The sequence below is a fragment of the Neodiprion fabricii genome, chromosome 5, assembly GCF_021155785.1.
Source record: "Neodiprion fabricii isolate iyNeoFabr1 chromosome 5, iyNeoFabr1.1, whole genome shotgun sequence".
Lineage (NCBI taxonomy): Eukaryota > Metazoa > Arthropoda > Insecta > Hymenoptera > Diprionidae > Neodiprion > Neodiprion fabricii.
In genome coordinates, this window is record NC_060243.1 from 7,086,006 (window position 1) to 7,107,193 (window position 21,188).

Below are 21,188 nucleotides of genomic sequence, written 5' to 3' on the forward strand. Positions count from 1 at the left end.
GGCTAAAATTTCCACAGCGTGTAGGTGGTGTTTTCGTCTGTCGGATAAATGTGCGGTGGCCGACATTCCATGCTGCCGTTTTCTGCCGATCACTGACTGTGTGGGTTTGTAGGTGTCCCCACCGAGGCTACCGTAATCCGTATAACTGAGTACATAAACAACCGTAGCGAATAATACATAGGATGGAGGTAACACGCGCAAGTGAGTACTTATCACGTTAATAATGGTTAACTGACCTCTACGCGGTTGGCAGAGTAATCGTATTTTCAGTACGAAAATTATTGACGGTGAATTTTTCCTAGTGTAAAATTACGCATTGCATAAATCGCACGGCGATATCATGGTCGGATTTTAGGTTATAAACTAGGGCACATGTCAAAATAAATAGTGTCAACAAAATAACTTGGGACGCCTACTGTTTGTGCAAATCACAAATTCATGAATGAAAGTTGAATTTCTCTCGAGAACCGTAACAATGATGGTACGATCATTACTGCGAGACCGTTTAATAACAGCTATTCCTATTTATATTTTTTTAGGTCAACCTACATGTAACGTGTATAATTTATGAGTATGTACTGTTATTTTCACTAGATTATAACCACTTGATTCAGTTCCTTGTTTGCCGATTCAATTTACCAATGAAAGTATCTCCATTGAAGTTGTATTGTTGAGACTGAATTGATGTATTATATGTTCTCTGTGAATGTAATTTAGCCCGAAATTTTTGTTGAACAAATTACTTATATTTCTTTCGTTTATTCATCAGATTTTCAGAATGTTCTTGATGATTTGGACAGCGTTATTGAAAATGCATCCTTCTTAGCTATCGATGGAGAGTTTACAGGATTAAATTCTGGACCTGATACCAGCGCCTTTGACACACCTGCTCAGTACTATGCCAAGCTTAGATCAGGATCAATGGACTTTTTGCTAGTACAATTTGGATTGTCCATTTTTACTTATGACGCAGATAAAAAGAAGTATGTTTCAATATTTTATAAGGCATTTGATTATTGTTTTTATCTTATACATGACTATTATACATTGATAATGATTGTGTGCATTTGAAGAGCATCAAATTCAGCACTGATTACTAATTGTCATTATTTTTTGTCATAGATACATTCAGCAATCGTACAATTTTTATGTATTTCCAAGACCTTTGAATCGTGCAGCTCCTGACTGTCGATTCATGTGCCAGGCATCTTCTATGTCGTTTCTTGCTGATCGAGGATTTGATTTCAACAAACTGTTCAATAAGGGTATACCTTATTTGACTAGTGCCGAGGAAGAGAAACTTGGTAAAAAACTTGAAGAGAGGCAAAAAGCCAGGGACGATGGTCTTGAATTGATTCCCATCCCAGATGATGACAGGCCGCAAATTGAGGAAATATGGTAATTTATAATACTGCAATTGTAATGATATTTTTATTTGAATATTGAATTTTCGACTCTTTCTTAATTCATTCCTTCGACTTACAGCACCCGAATCAATGATTTTTACAACTCAGAGGCAGAAGAGTTGACAATTGATAGGTGCAACGCATTCATCAGGAGGATTATACATCAGGAAGCAAGAATGCGATGGCCAAACAAGCTCAGGTTAGAGGGCAAAACAGATAGTAGTGGACAATGGTTGGTTGTGCAAAAAATGGGAAGTAAAGAAGAGGAAGAAAAGAAGGAGGTGGAACGGAAAGAGAAGGAACAAAATGATATCAAACAAGCAGTGGGCTTGAGTGCTTTGTTGAGAAAAATTTCCGATTCTGTAAGTTCAAAAAGTATATACATAAACTTAAAATATTCTCTCATTTCTTGTAATGTTTGAAAAACCGTATTGTTGTACAAACAGTGCATAAAACTTAACTTACTTGACCGTTCGACTTTTTTATAGGGGAAACTGATTGTTGGTCACAATATGTTGCTAGATCTCTGCCACATAGTTCATCAGTTTTTCTCAACCCTTCCAGAAAGTTATCATGAATTCAAATCGCTTGTTCACTGCCTGTTTCCAAAGTGAGTAAAGTCTGTTATATAATTATGTCAAGCTCGAGATGCAAATTTTACAACATGCACTTTTGCTCGCAGGTTATTGGACACTAAAATAATGTGTCAGTCATCACAATTCAAAGAAAGCATTCCGTGTTCGGTATTGAACGCTTTACACGAAACTGTGAGCAAATCGCCCTACTGTATACCAGAAGTGGATGTCATTCCAGATCGCAGTTACACCTCTTCGGTCGAGAAGTATCACGAAGCTGGCTACGATGCTTATATAACTGGATTGTGCTTTATTTCGCTATCCAATTACCTAGGTAAAATGTAGTCAAGCGTTTTTTTCACTTCTGATCATACTGGTATCAGCAAACCATTCATTTTTTGAACAGTCCGTGAAATTGATTATGTTTCTTCAGCAAAATGGTAATATACAGTCACCTTATCGATCCATTTTCATCTGTTTCGTAGGCACGTTACAGACTCCCGAAGTTTCCGTTGTGCTGCCGGACTCGCCTCTGTTGAATCCGTTCATAAACAAGTAAGTATTTGATGTATTTAATGATATTTTGGCTACGATTAAGGTCAAGGGTTAAATATCAAAGTCTAAACGTGTTTTTGTTTTTTTTTTTTTTAATTTCAGGCTGCTCATAACAAGGTTAAAGGATTTCCCTTATATAGACTTGACTGGAAAAGATCGTAAGTATTTTTAACCCTAACGTCCTACTTGGATCGTAATTCTTGCGTTTTGTTCACAACTTTGATAAAATTTACAGCCAACCCACGGAGAGACCATGTTTTCCATATTACTTTCCCAAAAGAATGGAAACTTAGCGACATCTCTCAGCTGTTTAGCCCTTTCGGTGAGTAGAGTTTGAAATCTTTATAATATTCATCTACGAAAACGATGGTATATTGTATTTTGAAATTGATTGTTTTTATTAAGTGTTAATTGACAAAATTCGGATGATTTCAGGTGGCATCTACGTGTCTTGGTTGACAGACACAACGGCCTATGTTGGTTTAAATCGACGAGATCAGTCCAGCGCGGTGAATAAACACAATTTCGCGAATCAAAATATACGGCTGCAAAAATACGCGGAGCATCAGGCTTTGATTGAAGTTAAAAACCATAGCCCCGCCCACCAAGGAGACCGAAAACGGAAGCTCTCGTCGTCTGAGTGAGTAACTAATTGTGAAAAAACATAATAAGTTGCAATCCTTTGATTTTCGATGCTAGGCCGATGAGCTCCTTGTCGTAGTTTTCTACATGAATTTTTTGCTTTGGTAAGCTCAAGTTTGTCCTGAAGTAAGGCTCAGATTTAAATCAGGCCATTTAGTTTATTCGACTGTTCTTGATTTATAATTAGTCAACGTGCACGAAATATTTCGCACGGCAGCGAATGCTTCGCAATTTTAAAGGGGTTGTTATTCATACTATTATATAACCCGTAAATCGTCTTTCAAGCATAATTATGACTATAAAAGGATACAAAACGTAACAATAATGGCATATTATTCGGCAAATTTGCGACTTGGAAAACAATTGTGTCACATTGGTACTCCAAACATAATAAATTTATGAAAACAATATGGATTGTTACATATTACAGCAATTTGGAATTCTGTCTCGGGAGCGAAAAGACTTTTAACTCATCTCTCCTCCTATCAGATTTTCATAAATCCAATTTTAGGGATTATTTTTAAAAACTCGATGATTTACTGAACTTGAACAGTCTGGCACTGCAATGATGAAAACACAAAAAATCTTCCCTGATCGGGAAAATCAGAAGCGATTCTTAGATTTTTTAACTTTCTCTTCTCGTTTTCCTACAATTTTACTAATTTCTCGATTTATCGTTAATTCAGGGTTTACACAGATAGGGAAAACCGGGCAAACTCAGGGAATTTCTTACAGCAGGGAAAAGACAGGGAAGTTCGAAAATAAGACTGGAATTTTGAGTCTGTCAAAGAAATAAACTCGTTCTTGTGCAAATTACTGTTGATCTTAAGACGAAGAAAAAATGCAGTCGAAATTATGTTTCGTTGAACCACTTCATACATTCTATCTATATTGCTTAATAGCAAACCTTGTTTCGTTTTTTTTCATGTTGAAGATCGCATTCTGTTCTTTGTAAATAGATAGTCAGTACGATAGTTAGTAGGTAATATTGAAGGTATTAGTATTAATGTTAAAAAAAAATTATCATTAATCAGCGGCATATTTCTTGAAAGTTTACTGGAAAAATGGTATCTTCATGATGAATTCCTGGAAAAGTCAGGGAATTTCAGATTCCACAAAGCGGTATGTTTCTTGTATTTAGTTTTTTTCTTCTTAAATTCTGATGTACGGAGTGTTTGCTCATGAAGTAAATTCATTTCTGTAATGTAACTTTTACTGTTTTAAAATTTGAAATTATTGCTGGCTGTACTGCGTTTGCTAAAATTTGTGATCCGCTTTATGCGCTTGGTATTTACGAAAGTGCACTGTAATATAACTCCTCTTTCGTCGGTTTGAATATACACAAGTTGTGCAACGATGGAATTTCTCACCCTCTCAAGTACGCTGGGCATGTATATGTAGAAGCATTCAAAGACGCATACAAGTTTCGTTGGGATTCGTGTAACGTTAAATTGTTGGTACATACAGGTATAGTTGAGGAGGCGTGCAGCTGCCGCGCGCGAAAACATAGACCAAATACAGAATCGAATAAACATGACAGCCTATAGTCGAGGCTGCAGTTCAGCAGTGAAACTCGGTTTGCCTACGTACCACACCTACCTGTGTTACCTGTGGCATGTGTGTGTCGGGGTGTAGGTACATTTGGCCGCACTGATTCTGAGACGGTAATGTTTTTTCGTCGCGCTGTTACGTTGGCAATGCAGAATCAGCCCGCAGCGCCACCGTTGGCCGGGCACGAAACAGGCTCCATCTTTGTAACCACAACATAATCCGTGACCGTCGAATCTAACCCAAAAATACAAAATGGGTATAGAGGATATGGATTTTCAAATGAAAAAGCGTCCGCCAAAAAACAGGAAATAGTGGTTCAACAAGTCTCCAGAATGGCGCTCATAAGCAATAAGGGAAAGACTGATTAGCGTTTTGTGGAACTTTCGCTGCAGCAACGCCATCTTTATTTCCCTCTACTTTACGGGCACTTTCTATACACGGAGATAGTCCTCCTTACTATATAATAGGTCCATGACCTCTACCCTCCACAGTCATGGGTTATAATACGTTTACACAGATGCGGCCTGTTTCGTGCTCGGCCGGCGGTGGCGTTGCGGGCAGTTTTTGAATAATCGGCATTCCCAACGGAACAGAATCATCGAATAAATTAACTGCTTCAGAATCACGGCAGCCAAGTGTACATGTTCCGCGTGCGAAACTGAAGCTTGCAATCTGTTTCTGCGGAGAACGGACTACTCAAAGAATCCCTCGGTAAGAAGAACCCCGGTTAACGTCAAGTGGTAGGATAAGTTATATGGCATCCTGATAATTTGCATAGAACTTTGTTTCGCTCTAACGTTTGATTCATGGCAGTTGTATTTTCTCGGTATCACCTTGCCCACTTCTCGCGCCCTTCTTGCAGAATCATCCACGCTTCGAAAACTCCGGGAAACAAACCCAAAACAATCATCAAACTCTTTTCAAAGCTATTTCTTTCCAAAACAATTAACGGCGAATTTTGAGGTTATTTTTTCCCACTCTCAAATATGTCCGTAAATCATCACGCAATTTTGAAGAAGTTAAAGAAATGAAACCGCGGAGGGCTAAAAAGAAGTTGTACCGTGTGCCGTCTTCTTATTAGATTAATAAGCGTTATTATCTCGGTTCGATTTTCTCAAATTACTGATCACCGCTCGTACTAGCGGGTATGTGCAGTTTATAATAATTGTCATAATTCTTATGCCACTCGCGTGTGGCAATATTTTCTTGACGCCTGTCTGAATTACTGGATCTGTCGGCACCTGGAGCAAATTCAAACGTCCTTTTATAGTAACGGGTTTGAGTTGCGTTCGATACTTTTCATTGGTAAAAATAGTACGGAAAAATGACGATAATTGATTGCGGGTGTATAAGAAATTTGAAAAATGAGACATTGACTTTAACGGATCAAGCTCACTTATGATTTTTCGTTAACTTTTCGTTGACACGTTTTTTAAATAATTTTTTTCCATCCCTTTACTTCTTTCCATGCCTCGAATCAACGTTTCAACGATTTTTCATCGATCTATTTTCGTGAAACTTCTCTGCTGATAAACTATACGTTATATATATACATATACAGACTCCTTTTCGCTCCGATTTGATCCTTCGTTCAGATATTTTCCTGCGCTGTGGAGTAAGACGAGTTTTAAAAATAACGACATATACCGAGCATGGCAATATTCAGATGGCAGAGATGCGAAGGTATGATTTCTGCCCGCCGTCCCGGGCGCTTATACATATATCGAACGGAGGCGCACTCCACTTATCGCTATCCTTTCCTTATTAAACCAATTAATACACCGACAGCGCGACGCGGCAATACTTGTATGTTATATCTCAATATATATGTATACACATATACTTGCCCTCGGGCCGTTCGGTTTTCTGCTCTGTATCCCTTTTTCATATCCTTTATTCAACGTATCGATCTGACGCTGGCTTTGATTATAAGGGAACTGACATACCGATCAGTCAGCTTTGACAAATCAGAGAAAATACAAGTGGCAAATCCGAACACGTTCGTTCGGTATAATCATTGCGGATTTTTTGCGGAGAAGAAGACGATAAAGGGGGGGAGATGACCCAGGAAGTATAATATAATAATCACTGTCACGTTGCTTGTAGATATATAGGTATAACTTCTTTTAAATCAATCGATTGGTTATCAATTAACTTACCAATTCGATCGTGCATGAAAAAGTATAAATTATAATAAGTGGTATATACCTTTATTGTAAAGCTTTAATAACGCGTGTCTATAAACAATGTCCCGGAATGATAATCTCCTGCTCAAATCTCCCGGAACAAATCCCCAGAGGCCAAAAAGATACGCGACCTCGAAGAAAAGTATTGGTGATACATTGCGTACGTTTGTATCTTATACATGTTTATATATATATATATATATATATATATATATATATATATATATATATGTGTCTGCATGCATATATATATATATATGCATGCAGACTGCAGACTGCACATCGCGTTCTACTGCAGGTATTAATGAGCCGCCTACGCTCGCTACCAATTACTATGCTTGTAACTCGTAACTCCTTCGACTGGTAACTGTAACTGCTAATCTCTCTCATTGTTTTCCATATACACGCGGCATTTTTTATACACCGGACTAATCCCTCAGCCCTTAAGGCGGTCTTATTATTATACACGAATCGAATAAAACAAATATGCAAATTGTGTTTTACAGCGGGTGTGTAACAGTCGGGTTTATTTTTATTTATTGATATTTTTTTTTTGTTTTTTTTCCTTCTCTTTTCTTTCAATCTCTTCTCGACGGCACGTTTGCCGATGGAGAATGCAAAGCAGTCCTGCAGTGGGTGCAGAATATACGTACCTCGGTTTATATTACATACATATATACCACATATATATGTGTGTGTGTGTGTGTGTGTGTGTGTGTAAAAGTCTGTACCTCACCTGCAGCTTGAAATGAAAAATACGAAGCGTGTAGAACTCATTACCGTCCTCCGGAGTACCGGAGGGCGTAGTCTCGATGGTGCCGGAGCTCCCAGAGCGGATATGAAACAGATGCTGTACATGATAGAAACGGGAGGAAACTAGGGAACGCGTATTATGTATGGAAATCGCGAAGCTTGCTAGTTCGCATCCTCATATGCCACGCATCTTACATCTTGCATGTTTTTGCCGGGAAGACGCCTCTCGGAGATTCTAACGCATTGCCTGCAGCTCGGCTCTTTCGTATTCACAACGCTCGCAGCTCTTGTCTAATCTTATCTTTTCCGATCTTCGCGTTACGGTCGCGCGATTATCGCCGTAATACTCTTTACCTCCCTGAAGCTAATTTCTCTGACATTGTTTAATATCCGACCAATATTATCGTTGTGTGAGTAATTGTAATATTTACGAAAGTTTTATAATTCATCTGATATGTATGCTAGTCGGGTAGAATTGATTTTTTTTTTTTTTTTTTTTTTTTATCAAGTTTTTAGCGTTCAAGAAATTTCCTGTGTTTTCTTATTCATGGATGTCAGTGATCAATTGTTTTGTCCGACGATATTGCGAGAACGAGTTACCAGATTTCAATGATTTTCGTCTCAATCGACGCGGCTTTTCCAAACTTTGAACTTATTAGATTTTGGCTTTGATTGATTCAGTGCTTTTTGAATTATTTGAATAACGAAATTCCAAAAAATGAAATGAAAATTATGATGTCTTGATCAATCACGAATCTGAGATCGGATTCACAAGATCCAAAATGGCGAATCCCGTTATTAGGAATTCGAGGTTTCGGATTGGAGGAAAATTCCTTACAGTTATTCAGAATAAAAAAGTTATATCTTAAAAACGAGTGCAATCCATTCACGTGCTTCAAATTTGCAGAGATTATTCTTGAATAGTTGATTCTATTTCCCACAATCCCACTTATTTTTATTCATCAATTTCGGTTCTTGAATAAAAAAACGTTGTTAATTTTCCTTTAAAAATCAAATTTCAATTTCAAACAGTGGTCTTGTTTGTCGTACGTTGTTAAAAAAAAAACAAAAAATTTGATCGTGGTGAAAAGGATAAACTATCTACAAATGCTGTCTCGGGTCTCCAAATTTAAAGCAAATCGTTCGAAACACTTAATGAATTCCAATTAAAATGAAATCTGAATGAAGCGCGATCTGCATACTTTTGAGAAAAAAAAATAAATAAAAATCGTGATCGAATTGAACAATTTCATGTCGAGATATAAATGCCGGAAATTCAGCTACTTTTCCATCCGTTCATACTTTTATACATGTATCACCCGGAATTTATTTCTGCCAATATAGATACCGTATCGTATAGATGAAAATTCACTTTTTGTAATAATAAACTAGGTGCAAGTGATCTCCAAAATTTCAAGCTCAAACGACGACGCTATAATAAAATAACTCAAAGACCGCACACCGACAAGTTTCCTCGTCGCGAACCAATGAGAAAAAGAATCGACTAGATCGAAAAAAGCCTATTGCCTCACCCTACGGCTACACTGACTGAGAAAATGAGACGAAAAAGTTTTAAGAACAGACCATAATAAACGTGTAACAAAAATCACAATCTCTATACTTGTATTACACAGCTCTTTATATTCTTTCGCCTGCTCGCTCAGCATCGCTAAACTTTTTGCACGCGCACGGCTGTGAGCATGTTACGTATGTATGCAATGCATGTGCATGTGCGTACACGTGTACACGTACCTACCTACGTATAGAGTAACGAAGCGATGCCAAGTAGATTTAGATTGCGGATATTAGTGTATAAGTAACCACGGCAAATATCCCGGGCCGTGCGTGCGTGCATGCATGCATGCATGCATACGGAAAGTGCATCGTACGGTGTGCACGGTGATACGCCTTTAGGCATATGGCGTAGTATTGCGGAGAACAAGAAACTCGAGATCGCAACTCACCGCCGGCGTATAAATGCAACGCGTTAGCAGACCAGTATCGAGATGCTGCGGGGAGGTGAAAAACGATTTACATATTACCAATACCAGACTCCACGCGTAGCTACACCTGGCTATCTGTACTTTACGATTATAAATTACATCCCGGGGTAACTAATTTTTCGAAAAACTGAGGCGTTTGGAGTTCCCTTGCTCGCTCGCTTGCTTGCAGCAACTCGGACGTCCGAGTATTTACTACTTGCTTCCCGCCTTTGCCGGTCTCTCATCGTCGGCGAACCCGCAATTCTCTGCGGATATTCGAAAAACATTAAGGATCACTTGCGCAGTGAACGAGTAAAATGAATTACGTCACGTGATGTTCGAGAGAAGTGAAATAATTCCTCATTGTTATGTGATTGATTTGAGAAAACGAGCGGCTTTGGGCTGGCCGTCAGAAAAAAATATAAATATCCAATTCGGAATTCGAACTAAAAATTCCGCTTCGTGGTTAACGATTTAAAAGCTTTCAGGTATCGTATTACATGAAAATGTTGAATTTTTTTTTAATTTTAAACCACTGTAATGAATAAAACATTACAAATTTTGGAAATCTGACCTTGGATTCGTTATCTGTGATCCAAAAAACCCCCACCTACTAATTTCTACCGGCAGCTGAATATTTTTAGATTTTCTTCCATCGTATTAGATTCGCCATTTTGGATTTCGTATATCTGACCTCAGATTCGTGATTAGCATCCCAACAAACCTTCGTGTACCAATTTACGTCCAAATTCATTCATCCATTCTCAAGATTTCATCATTTTTATTTTATATCTTGGGAATCTTGTTATTCAAATAATTGAAAAAGTACTCTACCGATCAAAGCCAAAATCCAATAAGTTCTAACGATGTTTGAAAAAGCCGCGTCGATCGAGACCAAAATCATTGAGATCCGATAACTCGTTATCGAGACATCGTCACACACACACACACGCACACAGAATGGTTTCAATTTGAAAACGAATGGCGGTGATTCTCTAAACTTTAAAACGTGAAAATTTAGTAAAAACTCGACTTTTTATTTTTGGAGCGATTACAATGACTTCCTCTTTTCTCTGCAAACAGAGAAACGGGCAGTTGGAAAAATTGCTAATTCAATAAAAATAAAATAAACAACATCTCGACTAGTTTTCCAAACTCTTGAATCGATCGAATCGAGTTTAACGAATGCACGACGTACCGTAAACCGACAGGGAATGGGCAACGGCGTGTAATCCGTAACTTTGTACATATTTTCTAAGGGTACTGTAGTTGTTCGGTTTGTTGAATTATTAACTCCGATATTATTCCTTGTCCTATAGCTGTTGAGATTTATTCGGAGCACGGGTTGACGGTTTCCTAGATGTTGCATCGTCCCGCGGTGCGCTTATGAATATGCAAAATGTGATACAAGCATCGCTATATATACACCCAATACGTGTGTACGCATGTATGTATATATATATGTTGCTGAGGTACTCGCAGCCTGCAGCACGGAAACATAGTTAATATGAGTAATCGTTACACGAAGGTCCGCGCACTTCGGTAGGAAATTCAATTTTAACTTTGGTGAAAAATGCTCGACACGCTTAAGGAGAACCATTAGCCTTGCAACTCCTTTGAATATCTTTCAACCGGCTCAAGGATCACCCAGACTGATCCGTTGCGATAAAATGTATTACAGTCACTAAGTTTTACCCTTTTCCAATCCGCGTTTATCTGTAACAACATCTGAAAAGTATGCAGATGCAGATATTTATCGAATATATTTTTACCACCGAGTGGTTTTTACGCAATTTCAACATTGTGTAAATTCGTTTTTACTAATTTGCGATTCATTTTATGTATGGTTTATGAATACTTTTTCCGTGTGACAATGGGGTGAAATTTTGAAGATGAAAAAATTATTTATTTTTTTTACCATTTTTGAACCGAATCAGCGCTGCATATTGTATATGCAAAATTGAAGCACAATTCACAATTCGCAATATATAGATGGGGTAAATTGATTGAAAACGGGTTTTATGGATAAAATGACGGTGCAACTATGATTTGAAATGTTATGAAAAACAAATATTCAAATCACATCAACTTCATTCTTTTCTAAATTCATTTATCTCAAATTTTTCCGATCCAATGTCTGTACTAATTGCGATTCTTCCGTTTCAGTAATATTACGGCTACGGAGAATACTGGCAGGAAACCGGAAGTGAACGGCGAACAGGGTCAGACTGTCGACAACGAGGGTTGGGAAACAGCTTCAGGTAATAAAATAATAAACGTACGATCTACGATATCTGAGAAGAATCGTTTTGAACCTGTGAAATCAGGTGCGAATCATTACGCAGCAGCGGTATCGTCAAAAAGTGGCGTAGAATTGGAAATGAAAAAGAGTTGTGAAACGTTGGATAAGCTGAAGAATAATTTGACGACGTCGGAGGGTAAGACGAAGGTGGCCAAAGGAGATCGGGGAAAAACGGTGCGGAAAGTACGGTTAAAGAACGCTTTAAGTTTGCCAAACGATTTCCAAAATTTCAAAACACCATCGAAGAAGAAGGTCCCGAAATACACGATACTTCGACGCAGTCCCGGTGAAATTATCGACGTGAAAAATGTCATCCATTTGTTTGCAGACTCGCCGAAGATGTTAAACGAGGATAAAAACGATCGGAAAGATGAGGAGGAGGAGGAGGAGGAGGAGGGGGAGGAGGGGGAGGAGGAGGAGACGGAGGTGAGAAAATCTAATACCGATGCAATCGGCGACGCGGAGAATTCCGCGAGCTTTCTCAAACTTCCGGAATCTGAAGTTGCGAAAAAGCATAGCTTGGCGAGGGCCAAGTCGAATCCGATATGCCGTAGCTACGAGGCGAAGAGTTTACTTGAGGAGAAATTTGACCGTTCGAATAATTCGTGGATAGTGGCGGGGAAGAGGTTTGTTAAATCGCCCGGATCGACTCCGTCGGCAAGTCCGAAGGCGAAGAGATCGCCGAGCAAGAAACAGCACGCCAGGCAGAAACCTTGCTGCGGTGAAGTTTCATCGAGTTCAAATTTGACGGGGGTGGAAAAAGTTGAAAAGTTCGATAAAGATTCGGTTAACGACGATAGGAATAATTTGGATAAAATTTCCAACGACGCGCAAACGGATAACAATCAAAATTTCAGACGGAGAGATCGCAAAGCCGTGTCAAATTCGGAATGCGATAAGGTCGAGTTGAAAAAACCATCGATAAAATTATTAAGAAGCGACCGGAAACGGTCCGAAAATATACCATCGACCGGAAGTATGCTTATTCTAATCGCCCAGAAAGTCTTCGTCCTCCTTTTCGTCTACGTTGTTATTAAATTATTTTGTATTTAGTTATGCAATACGTACGCACTGGATAAAAAAAGTGTTCATGGATGAGGTATCGTTAGTTTATCTCGTCGTCGATTAACTAACAGACGCGATACACGAACATTTTTGTTTTTCTAATTTCTTTATTTTATTTTCATTTTTTTCTCTTTTAATTTTATTATTCCTCAAATTTTTGAATACTTTTAGCTATACATTTATATTACACACAGACACACACACACATATATATTACGATAAACTCGACGACAAGTTTGATAAGGTATATAATTCGTTGATAATATTTTTTAGTGTGCTGTTTTTTTTTTCAACTGTTCTTCCATTCTTCCTCTAATTAATGTAGAAAATGACTTGTTTTTTTAATACATCGAACATTATTGTACTATGTACACGTCGTGTAAAATAACTTATACATACATACATGTATACTCGATGTTTATTTAACATCATTTTTAAGATTGGATTTACATACCTATACGCACACAGTACACGACGACGAACGTCATTGTACGGTCAAGGATTTATTTATTTATTTTTTTTCCCAGTAAATACAAAACATGTAACGCGTACATATTATAGTGTAAAATCATCGCGAAAAATTGCACAAGATATTTATACACGTGTGTATAAGATTGTAAGCTTACATATGACGTACAAGTGTTAAATCTAAAGCGATAATTATTTATTTCGAACTGTTCGAAAGACTGTTTCTTTTTTCTTTTTTAATATGATTACTTTTTTTTTTTGCGTGTTTTTTTTTCAAATTCACACAAAATTGAAACGAGGTGATATACGTATATGTATACTAGAGTGTTTCAAAAAAACCGACTATTTTTGTTTTTTTTTCGAAGAACATTGAAAAAACTTTCGAGCGTCCCTCAAAAATGACCTCGGTAAAATATGAGCTCTTAATATTGATATTTCTCAGGCCTCAAACATCAAACCGTTTGAAATAATGATGTTATTAATTTATAAATGCTACAAAACTGACTCATATGGTTGATTAATGAAATTTATTAATTAACATTTCATTGGAAGTCTATATTTTTAATTTTAAAATCAATAATATTGTGTATTTAAGTGATATGAGTCAGTTTTGTAGCATTTATAAATAATTGACATCATTATTTCAAACGGTTCGATGTTTGAGGCCTGATAACTCCGAAACGACTTACCTTACGCAAATCTTTATTCAGACCTTTTTTGTAGAGCGTAAAATTTCCTACAAGATTATATTTTGTTTATATCTTCACACTGATTCGTTTTCGAGCAAAAAAATTCTAAATTTTTAAAAATTTTTTCCCCATGTTATTTAAATGGGAAATAGAAAATTGAGAATCGCCACCTCTAAATATCAATATTAAGAGCTCATATTTTACCGAGGTCATTTTCGAGGGACACTCGGAAGATTTTTCAATGTTTTTCGAAAAAAAGAAAAAAAAAATAGTCGGTTTATTTAAAACACTCTAATGTTTACAATTGATAGACTTTTAAGCTCTATCGTAGCACATTCCGTATATAGACGCGATATTCGAATGGATCATTTTTGGGAGAAGAAAAGGAATGTATATTTGATTATCTATCTTATATGCATTGTAGTGATACCACTTGGGAATAACGCGTTTGTTCATTGATATTAATTTTGTTATTTTCAATTAACTGCATCTTTTGAACACGGCCTGTTTAGATTTTATGCTCCATACGTATAGATATGTATGTATGTATGTATGATCAGAGATTACGATGCAATATTGTAGAATATCTCTTTGATAATATTTCAGAATCCAAGACAAAGGAGTATCAGTTTTGTTTTAAAATTATTTTTCACTCTTCATTACTTATTTATTTATTTATTTTTTAATTCCTAATTCTGAATTTTGATGCGATTGCAAAAGTTTAAGGGTTTCAAAGGTCTAGTCTATAGAAATTGTAAATCAGCAAAAGAGTGCTTAAAGATGTACAAATTTTTATTTTTCATTTAGCTTCGCCCTATCAATAATTGTTGATGCTCACTTTTCCGGTTGTTGAATGTAAGGTTGTTGAATTTTTATTTAAAAAATCCTGAACAAGAGCAACGAAATTTACTTCTTGTTACTACTTTTTCCTAAACTTAATTGTAATACTCCGTTATTCATGTAACATGATATGTATGTGAATTTTTTTTTTATCTCACCCATTTCTACGCATTGCCTCAACAATAAACTGGCCTTTCTACCCGCCTGAAAATTATTTTCGGTCACCGAAACACACATGTAATGGAAAAAATTTCATACACATTTGTCGAACGAACGAACAAGTAAAATCCAAAATAAAGAGACTGTATTTTTAGGCCAAAAGTATATTGCAGAAAAGATCTGATTAGATTATATGTAATAATCGATTGAAAACTATTAACGATTTAAGTTAATCGGCATAAATTTTTGTTATAAATTTTTAAGGATAAATTATATGTGATATCACGGATAGATCTGACTAGGTAAGATAATTTGAGGGTATAAATCGACATGGCATAAGAAAAAAAAAAATTATTTGCAAGGATTTGTGTTACAAAGAATAATATTTATTTTATTGTAAGAGATACGAGCGAGAAAGGGTGGTGATTGTATACATTACGTGATTAACTTAGTAATAATTATATACATTTATTTATAACGCATATATATATATATATATATATATATATATATACACACACACACACACGTATTATATTATATTATATTATACATACATTTTTTTGGCATAAACATACGCGCATATTTATTTAAAAACCTTTTGAAACACTTAAAAAACAAGTATAATATACCTACGAAATTAGCAAAAAAAAAATATTGTACATATTATAAAAATCCACGTTAATATTATGCATTCATCGAAATCAATTTTTCAAATCGGCAACTAATAAATCTTACGGGTTATGACGTTGCGCATAAACCAATATCTCCTTATTTGCGTAGGTAAACGACGCCGGAACCGGAAGGGGGCTTCAAATTCAGCTGGAAATTCAGGTTCATCCGGAGACATCCGCAAAAAACCATTCGCGGAATTGGAGAGATGGGGGTAGATGAAATTCTGTACAACTTATCGTGTACGTCAATCGCTTTCGGATCTGCAAGTAGTCTCCATGATTTGTCTGTATTTAGTTCAATTTTGATTTTTTTTTATTTCTTATTTTCGACTACGGTGTAAAGTGGAGATCACCTACAGGCACATACGCCTCAACGTTTTGAAAATATATTTCATTCTACTGTAAATTCCATACGATTAAACCTTAAACGATGTACAAAAAAGGGAAAGATAGGAGCATGGAATAAATCATGAATATCGGTAATAATGCTTGGCTGTTTTTTAATAGTATATGTAAATTTATTAGGCTTGAAGTTGTAAGACCAACACGTTAGTACAAATCGTTGTACGGAGAATGAGAAAATACAGAAGAGAAAAAATCTAAACTTTATACTCGAAGAGTCTAATTGGTTTTTATCCGTTATTATTCACACGTAATACGGTAGATTAGTTTTTGTAATTTTCAGAATGATTATGCAAAATTTGAGGTAATTTTTAGGACAATAAAACAATTTTCATCAACCACGCACAATGCTTACAGATATTTTTCACCCGCTCTCGATGAACCCTGTGACTCTGCACCTACCATCCATCCAACCCTGGCACATTCCCTGCGCAAGATGATCCATGATTATCGTGACAAAAATCCTACCTTGGACATTTTCCTCACCATTGCGTTGAGTATACCGAAAATCACTTCATCGGCTACTCCTCTTCCATGTACATAGGTATAATAATATCATGTATTGATTCTGATAAATTTTTAAATCCTAAATAGAAAAAGCAAATTCGTTTTCAGCAATTGAACAAATTTGCAGTGTAAATTTCTGTAATAGTTTCTGCTAATATGATATTACAGTACGTTGTCTGACAAGTCGCGTATCATACAAGTTAATTCAACACATCCAGAGGTGACACACCTGCTTCTTGTTTACTATCAAAAGATTAACCAACGAGTGTCGTTGCCGAAGTCGTAACATCGCCGTCTTGTTTCAGTTCGTTTAGTCTGCCGTCGCGTGTCGATTAAGAGGTACAGTGCTGGACTTACTGTCAATTTATGTATACGGAGTTGAATTTCAGTGTCGTAAAGATAAAACGATCGATTTTTCCCTCTAATGTGAACGAAAAGCTTCCAGGTGTGATGCTATCATGGTACGAATTGCTTTGTTTTCATTTTTGGTACGTGCGGTTGATTTTCAAGTTTCGAGAGATTGTCCCGGTACATATCGAAACGAACCGAGCGTTACAGAATAAATAACAGTGTTCGTGAGCGTAATAAGCGAATTATCTGGCAGTGAAATTAAATGTTTGGAGAAAAATCCTTTAATGGTTAAAACCGTGCTTGCAGTTTAAAGTCGGTAACGAGACTGTTTTTTTCTTTTCTTTTTTCTACAATAACGATGGTTGACGCAGTAACTTTATTCATTTTATAACATATCAGCGCTCTTCCGTGTCTTTTATCTACGATGACTATTAGATCACTAGAAAGGGGGGTAAAACGGGTGATTTCACCCCTTGTAACAATAAATATACATATATACATGTGTGTCTTATTGGTAATATTACATTCTTAACGGTTCTAAGCGATTTTTCAAAACTCTCGATTCAGCCTGCATCGGTCGTTTACAGTAGCGCAGGATATCCAAGCTATTCTCCATCACGTTCATCGATTCGTCTCGGACAATATAATCTATCGCATATTCAACGCGTGTAAACTCGTGTGCAGAATCGACACGCATAACGTATACAACAATGTATAATAAATGAGCCGATTTAATTTCTTGCACTGGGAAATCAATTAAAACCGAGCCGTTATTCATTCTCATAAATATATTGGGTGTGTAAGTAATCGGAGAGTTTAATTGTAGGCTTTGATTGACTCGCTATTTCCTGTATTTGTAAATTCAAAAAAATCGTGTCAGACGATGTATCACGCGGCAGTGTTTCCTGGCTGCTTTCAATACCGGCAGTTTCGTGCGTAATTCGATTTTGACCGCGAAGCGAAATGCCCGTCGGAATAAATCAAGTCGCAAGTCAGGTAGGAGAAAAAAAGAAATGGCGAAGCAATTGTACGAGTTGGCAGCGCAGAAGTGAATACAGCCTACGCGATTCGAGATCATCTCCGGGAGTGGAGTGTATATAAGGTGGTTTTCGTTTTGTTTGCTCGGAAGCGGGTCATATTTGATTAGTCGGGAATTTAAATTCATCGAATTCACAACTTGGTCGGGGGCGAGGGAGGCTGATACCTACTAGATGACTAATGCCGATGCAGTACGGAGCTAGGCAAGCGTCTATCTAATTACACGTACAAGCTGCTGCAAGCTTCGTTCGAAGGACGCGTGTTTGTGCCTCCGCTGTTTATTTTGTTGTCTTTATAATTCGACATGCTGCCGATGCTGCTGCTGCTGCTGCTGCTGCCTTCGTGCCGTTGACTCGATGCCCTTCGCAATATGCGATCGGATCGGATCATTCGAAACAAGCGGCTTTAGGCTGGCCGCGAACCAGACATCGAACTTCCCCTTTTTACACCGCAGATTCCAATTTCACAGAAAAAAAATACAATACTAATATCAAAATATACACCAAAACTGTGCTAAAAACGTGTGTATTTTAAATGGCAAACTTCACAGCTCTTGCGCGAGGATTTAGTGTTGAGGTAGGGTCAAAATTCGAAAAAGTCGAAAATAAAAACCACCCGAATATATGACATAGTATGTAAGCCGGTGTCAATTATCCGATTAAAAAAAATTGTCCGAACAGTATCTTCGACAGCGGTCAATTTTTGTAATTTTTTTTTTCAATTCTAGTCAATTTCTCTCTCGCATACTTGCAGATCGGCGTTTGTACGCAACTGTCGTAGCATTGCTCGGCGAAAATCGCGATCTTGGATATTTTTCTTATACCTCGGATCGTTGCCTCGAGCGTCGAAGTCTCCGGGTCCGGGACGTGTGCAGCAAGTATTTGCTCTACAAGACCTGCCCTCGTTCGAACTATTGGAAACACGCTCTGCCCGGCCTCTGCCTATTGATAAATGAATATTCAATGTACAGTAATTCACCGCTAGATTCTGGACTTGTCGAGTATCTCCTCTCCTCTCTCTCTCCCTCTCTCTCTCCGTGTAACCAGAGTGAGATCGGTTGTTCGGTCTGTTGCACATACCGCGAGCCGGACGTTCTTGTAACGTGTATAATATCTATACACGGGATTTAATGCATTCATTTTAATAAATTTATACGTATTGCGTATTTATATTAGGGTATTTAAAAAAAAAAATAATTTGCACATTTCCACCGTGGCACCCGAAAAAGTTTCTTTGGATCAAAAGAAAGATTCTAAACAAGGCTTTAACGTCAATTTATCGTTGCACGAGCGTTAAATTTTCGCAACAGTTGCAAGAAAATCTAGCAACAGTGATCGTAATGAGAAAGAATAGCAACGGATACTAGACTTTCTTGGAACAGCTACAAGACTAATTTTCATTTTCTACCTAGAATTGTATTTTTCTTGTATTGTATTGTATACGTGAGGTCGGTTGGGATTGCGATGGTTCTACGATCGGAATTCACTAATTCTAATTGAACGCCGTTCGGGGGTTGATTAGTTTTCTTTCTCCATACCTCGGCATAAACTTGCCTTCCAACATTTTAGATCAATGCCCGTGCGGTAGTGAAGTTTGAAGAGGAAGAAAACCTGTCGATCTACAGTCAATCGATGATGCTGCCAGCCGCCTTTGCCCGGGAAGATCGTCGCGACGTCTTCGTCGATGGCGATAGTACCAGCACCCCTCTCAGAGCTGGCATCGTCAGGCTGCCGAGACTCCGTCTTTTGGACAAGCACTTCAAACTGGTGAGTGAACATTCCACGTTAAATATTGCAAAACATTGTCCAATGAACTTATTTATTTACCCAAGTAATTGGACATAAAAAAAACAAAAACTCTTAGATCGTTATTTATTTGGAAACAATTGTCGTCAGTGATGATCGATGACGAAACTTGAATTTCGTTATCACACACACACGCAATAACGAAGACTTATGAACTAGCAATCACAATTCCAAACGTTAAATATAACTGAATATATATAGGAGAATTCTTTTACGTCGGAATGAATACAACGAAACCAAGGACTTATCTTTGTGCCCGAGGTGTCGTTGTATTTTACAATTAATATTCCCCGCGGGGTTCGTCGATACGTGAATAAATAACAAAAAAATTATACATATATGACAAAAATGGTATTATTAAAATTTGGTGCATCGCTTGGCCAAGCGTGACGGCTTTAACAAACTTTACAACGTTTGACGGCCGACTGACCAGCTGACTCTAATCCTTGCTCAGCCAACAACAAGCCTCACCATCTTTCTTACACGCGTACGAACACCGTCGTATTTACCATTGCGATTGAAATTCTGAAAACGTTGCAAAAATAACTATCGACACGTCCAGTTTTTAAATATTTAACTGCGTCGAGGTGCGTTGGACATTTTTGGGATTTCCAAGGGCATTGCATTTCGGCGAGTAACATCAAGGCACATGCCGCATAGAAACCCCAACCCTGCCTCAACGAAATCCTGCAGAATGATGAAACAATTATTATCATTCTAATTGCGATCAGCTGTTGAACCTTGCGATTGATATTAACAAAAGTACAATTATTACAACAACAACAACAACATCAACGATAATAATAAATCACATCCGAGAGAGTTGTTCTCCGATATAAATCTAACGTATAATAAACATTTAGACACTGGTATAAATTGAAGTTAGGTTCATATACAAGTATATGTCAGGTTAGTGTTGTCTAGAAGTTGCGATTCACGAGAGTTTATACGAAGCGCGCACACACACACACAAACACACACACACTTTTGCACAAGGAAACGTTAATTAGAAAAGAAGGGTCATTGTGATCTCGTGTCTTGTAATCATCTTTCGAATGACTCGACCGATTTTGTATGTAACGTGAGTTAGATGAAACACAAAAACACAGCTTCCATTTCGCTTCATTTGCGTTACCACTTATACATCGTTCCAACAATGCTCCTTGTATTATTGTGTTACAGGTCGGAGGGTATCGTCTGTAATATAAAGGTCGATTAGTGACCGACGATTAGGTTCG

General features: G+C 37.3%; 2 protein-coding genes across 3 annotated transcripts in view; both read left to right on the forward strand.

Annotated features, from left to right (window-relative positions):
* The first annotated feature begins 17 nt into the window (after positions 1-17).
* Positions 18-16,333, forward strand: LOC124183198 (poly(A)-specific ribonuclease PARN-like). 2 transcript variants are annotated; one of them, XM_046571369.1, is made up of 12 exons: positions 18-201; positions 770-983; positions 1,123-1,398; positions 1,486-1,768; positions 1,895-2,016; positions 2,089-2,315; positions 2,467-2,536; positions 2,639-2,694; positions 2,772-2,858; positions 2,972-3,176; positions 11,817-11,911; positions 15,957-16,333. In XM_046571369.1, the coding sequence occupies exons 1-12, from the start codon at positions 183-185 to the stop codon at positions 16,061-16,063; spliced, it is 1,761 nt and encodes a 586-aa protein (XP_046427325.1). In that variant the 5' UTR covers positions 18-182; the 3' UTR covers positions 16,064-16,333. The 2 variants fall into 2 exon arrangements, with proteins under 2 accessions (XP_046427325.1, XP_046427326.1); XM_046571370.1 differs by lacking the exon at positions 18-201 and adding an exon at positions 274-481.
* A 688-nt stretch (positions 16,334-17,021) lies between these two features.
* The window catches only part of LOC124183196 (protein cortex-like), a 235,715-nt gene continuing 231,548 nt past the window's right edge, over positions 17,022-21,188 (forward strand). The window contains exons 1-2 of the mRNA XM_046571360.1: positions 17,022-17,217; positions 19,714-19,911. Coding sequence (XP_046427316.1) covers positions 17,215-17,217; positions 19,714-19,911 — 201 coding nt within the window. The 5' untranslated portion in view covers positions 17,022-17,214. The remainder of the gene's footprint in view (positions 17,218-19,713; positions 19,912-21,188) is intronic.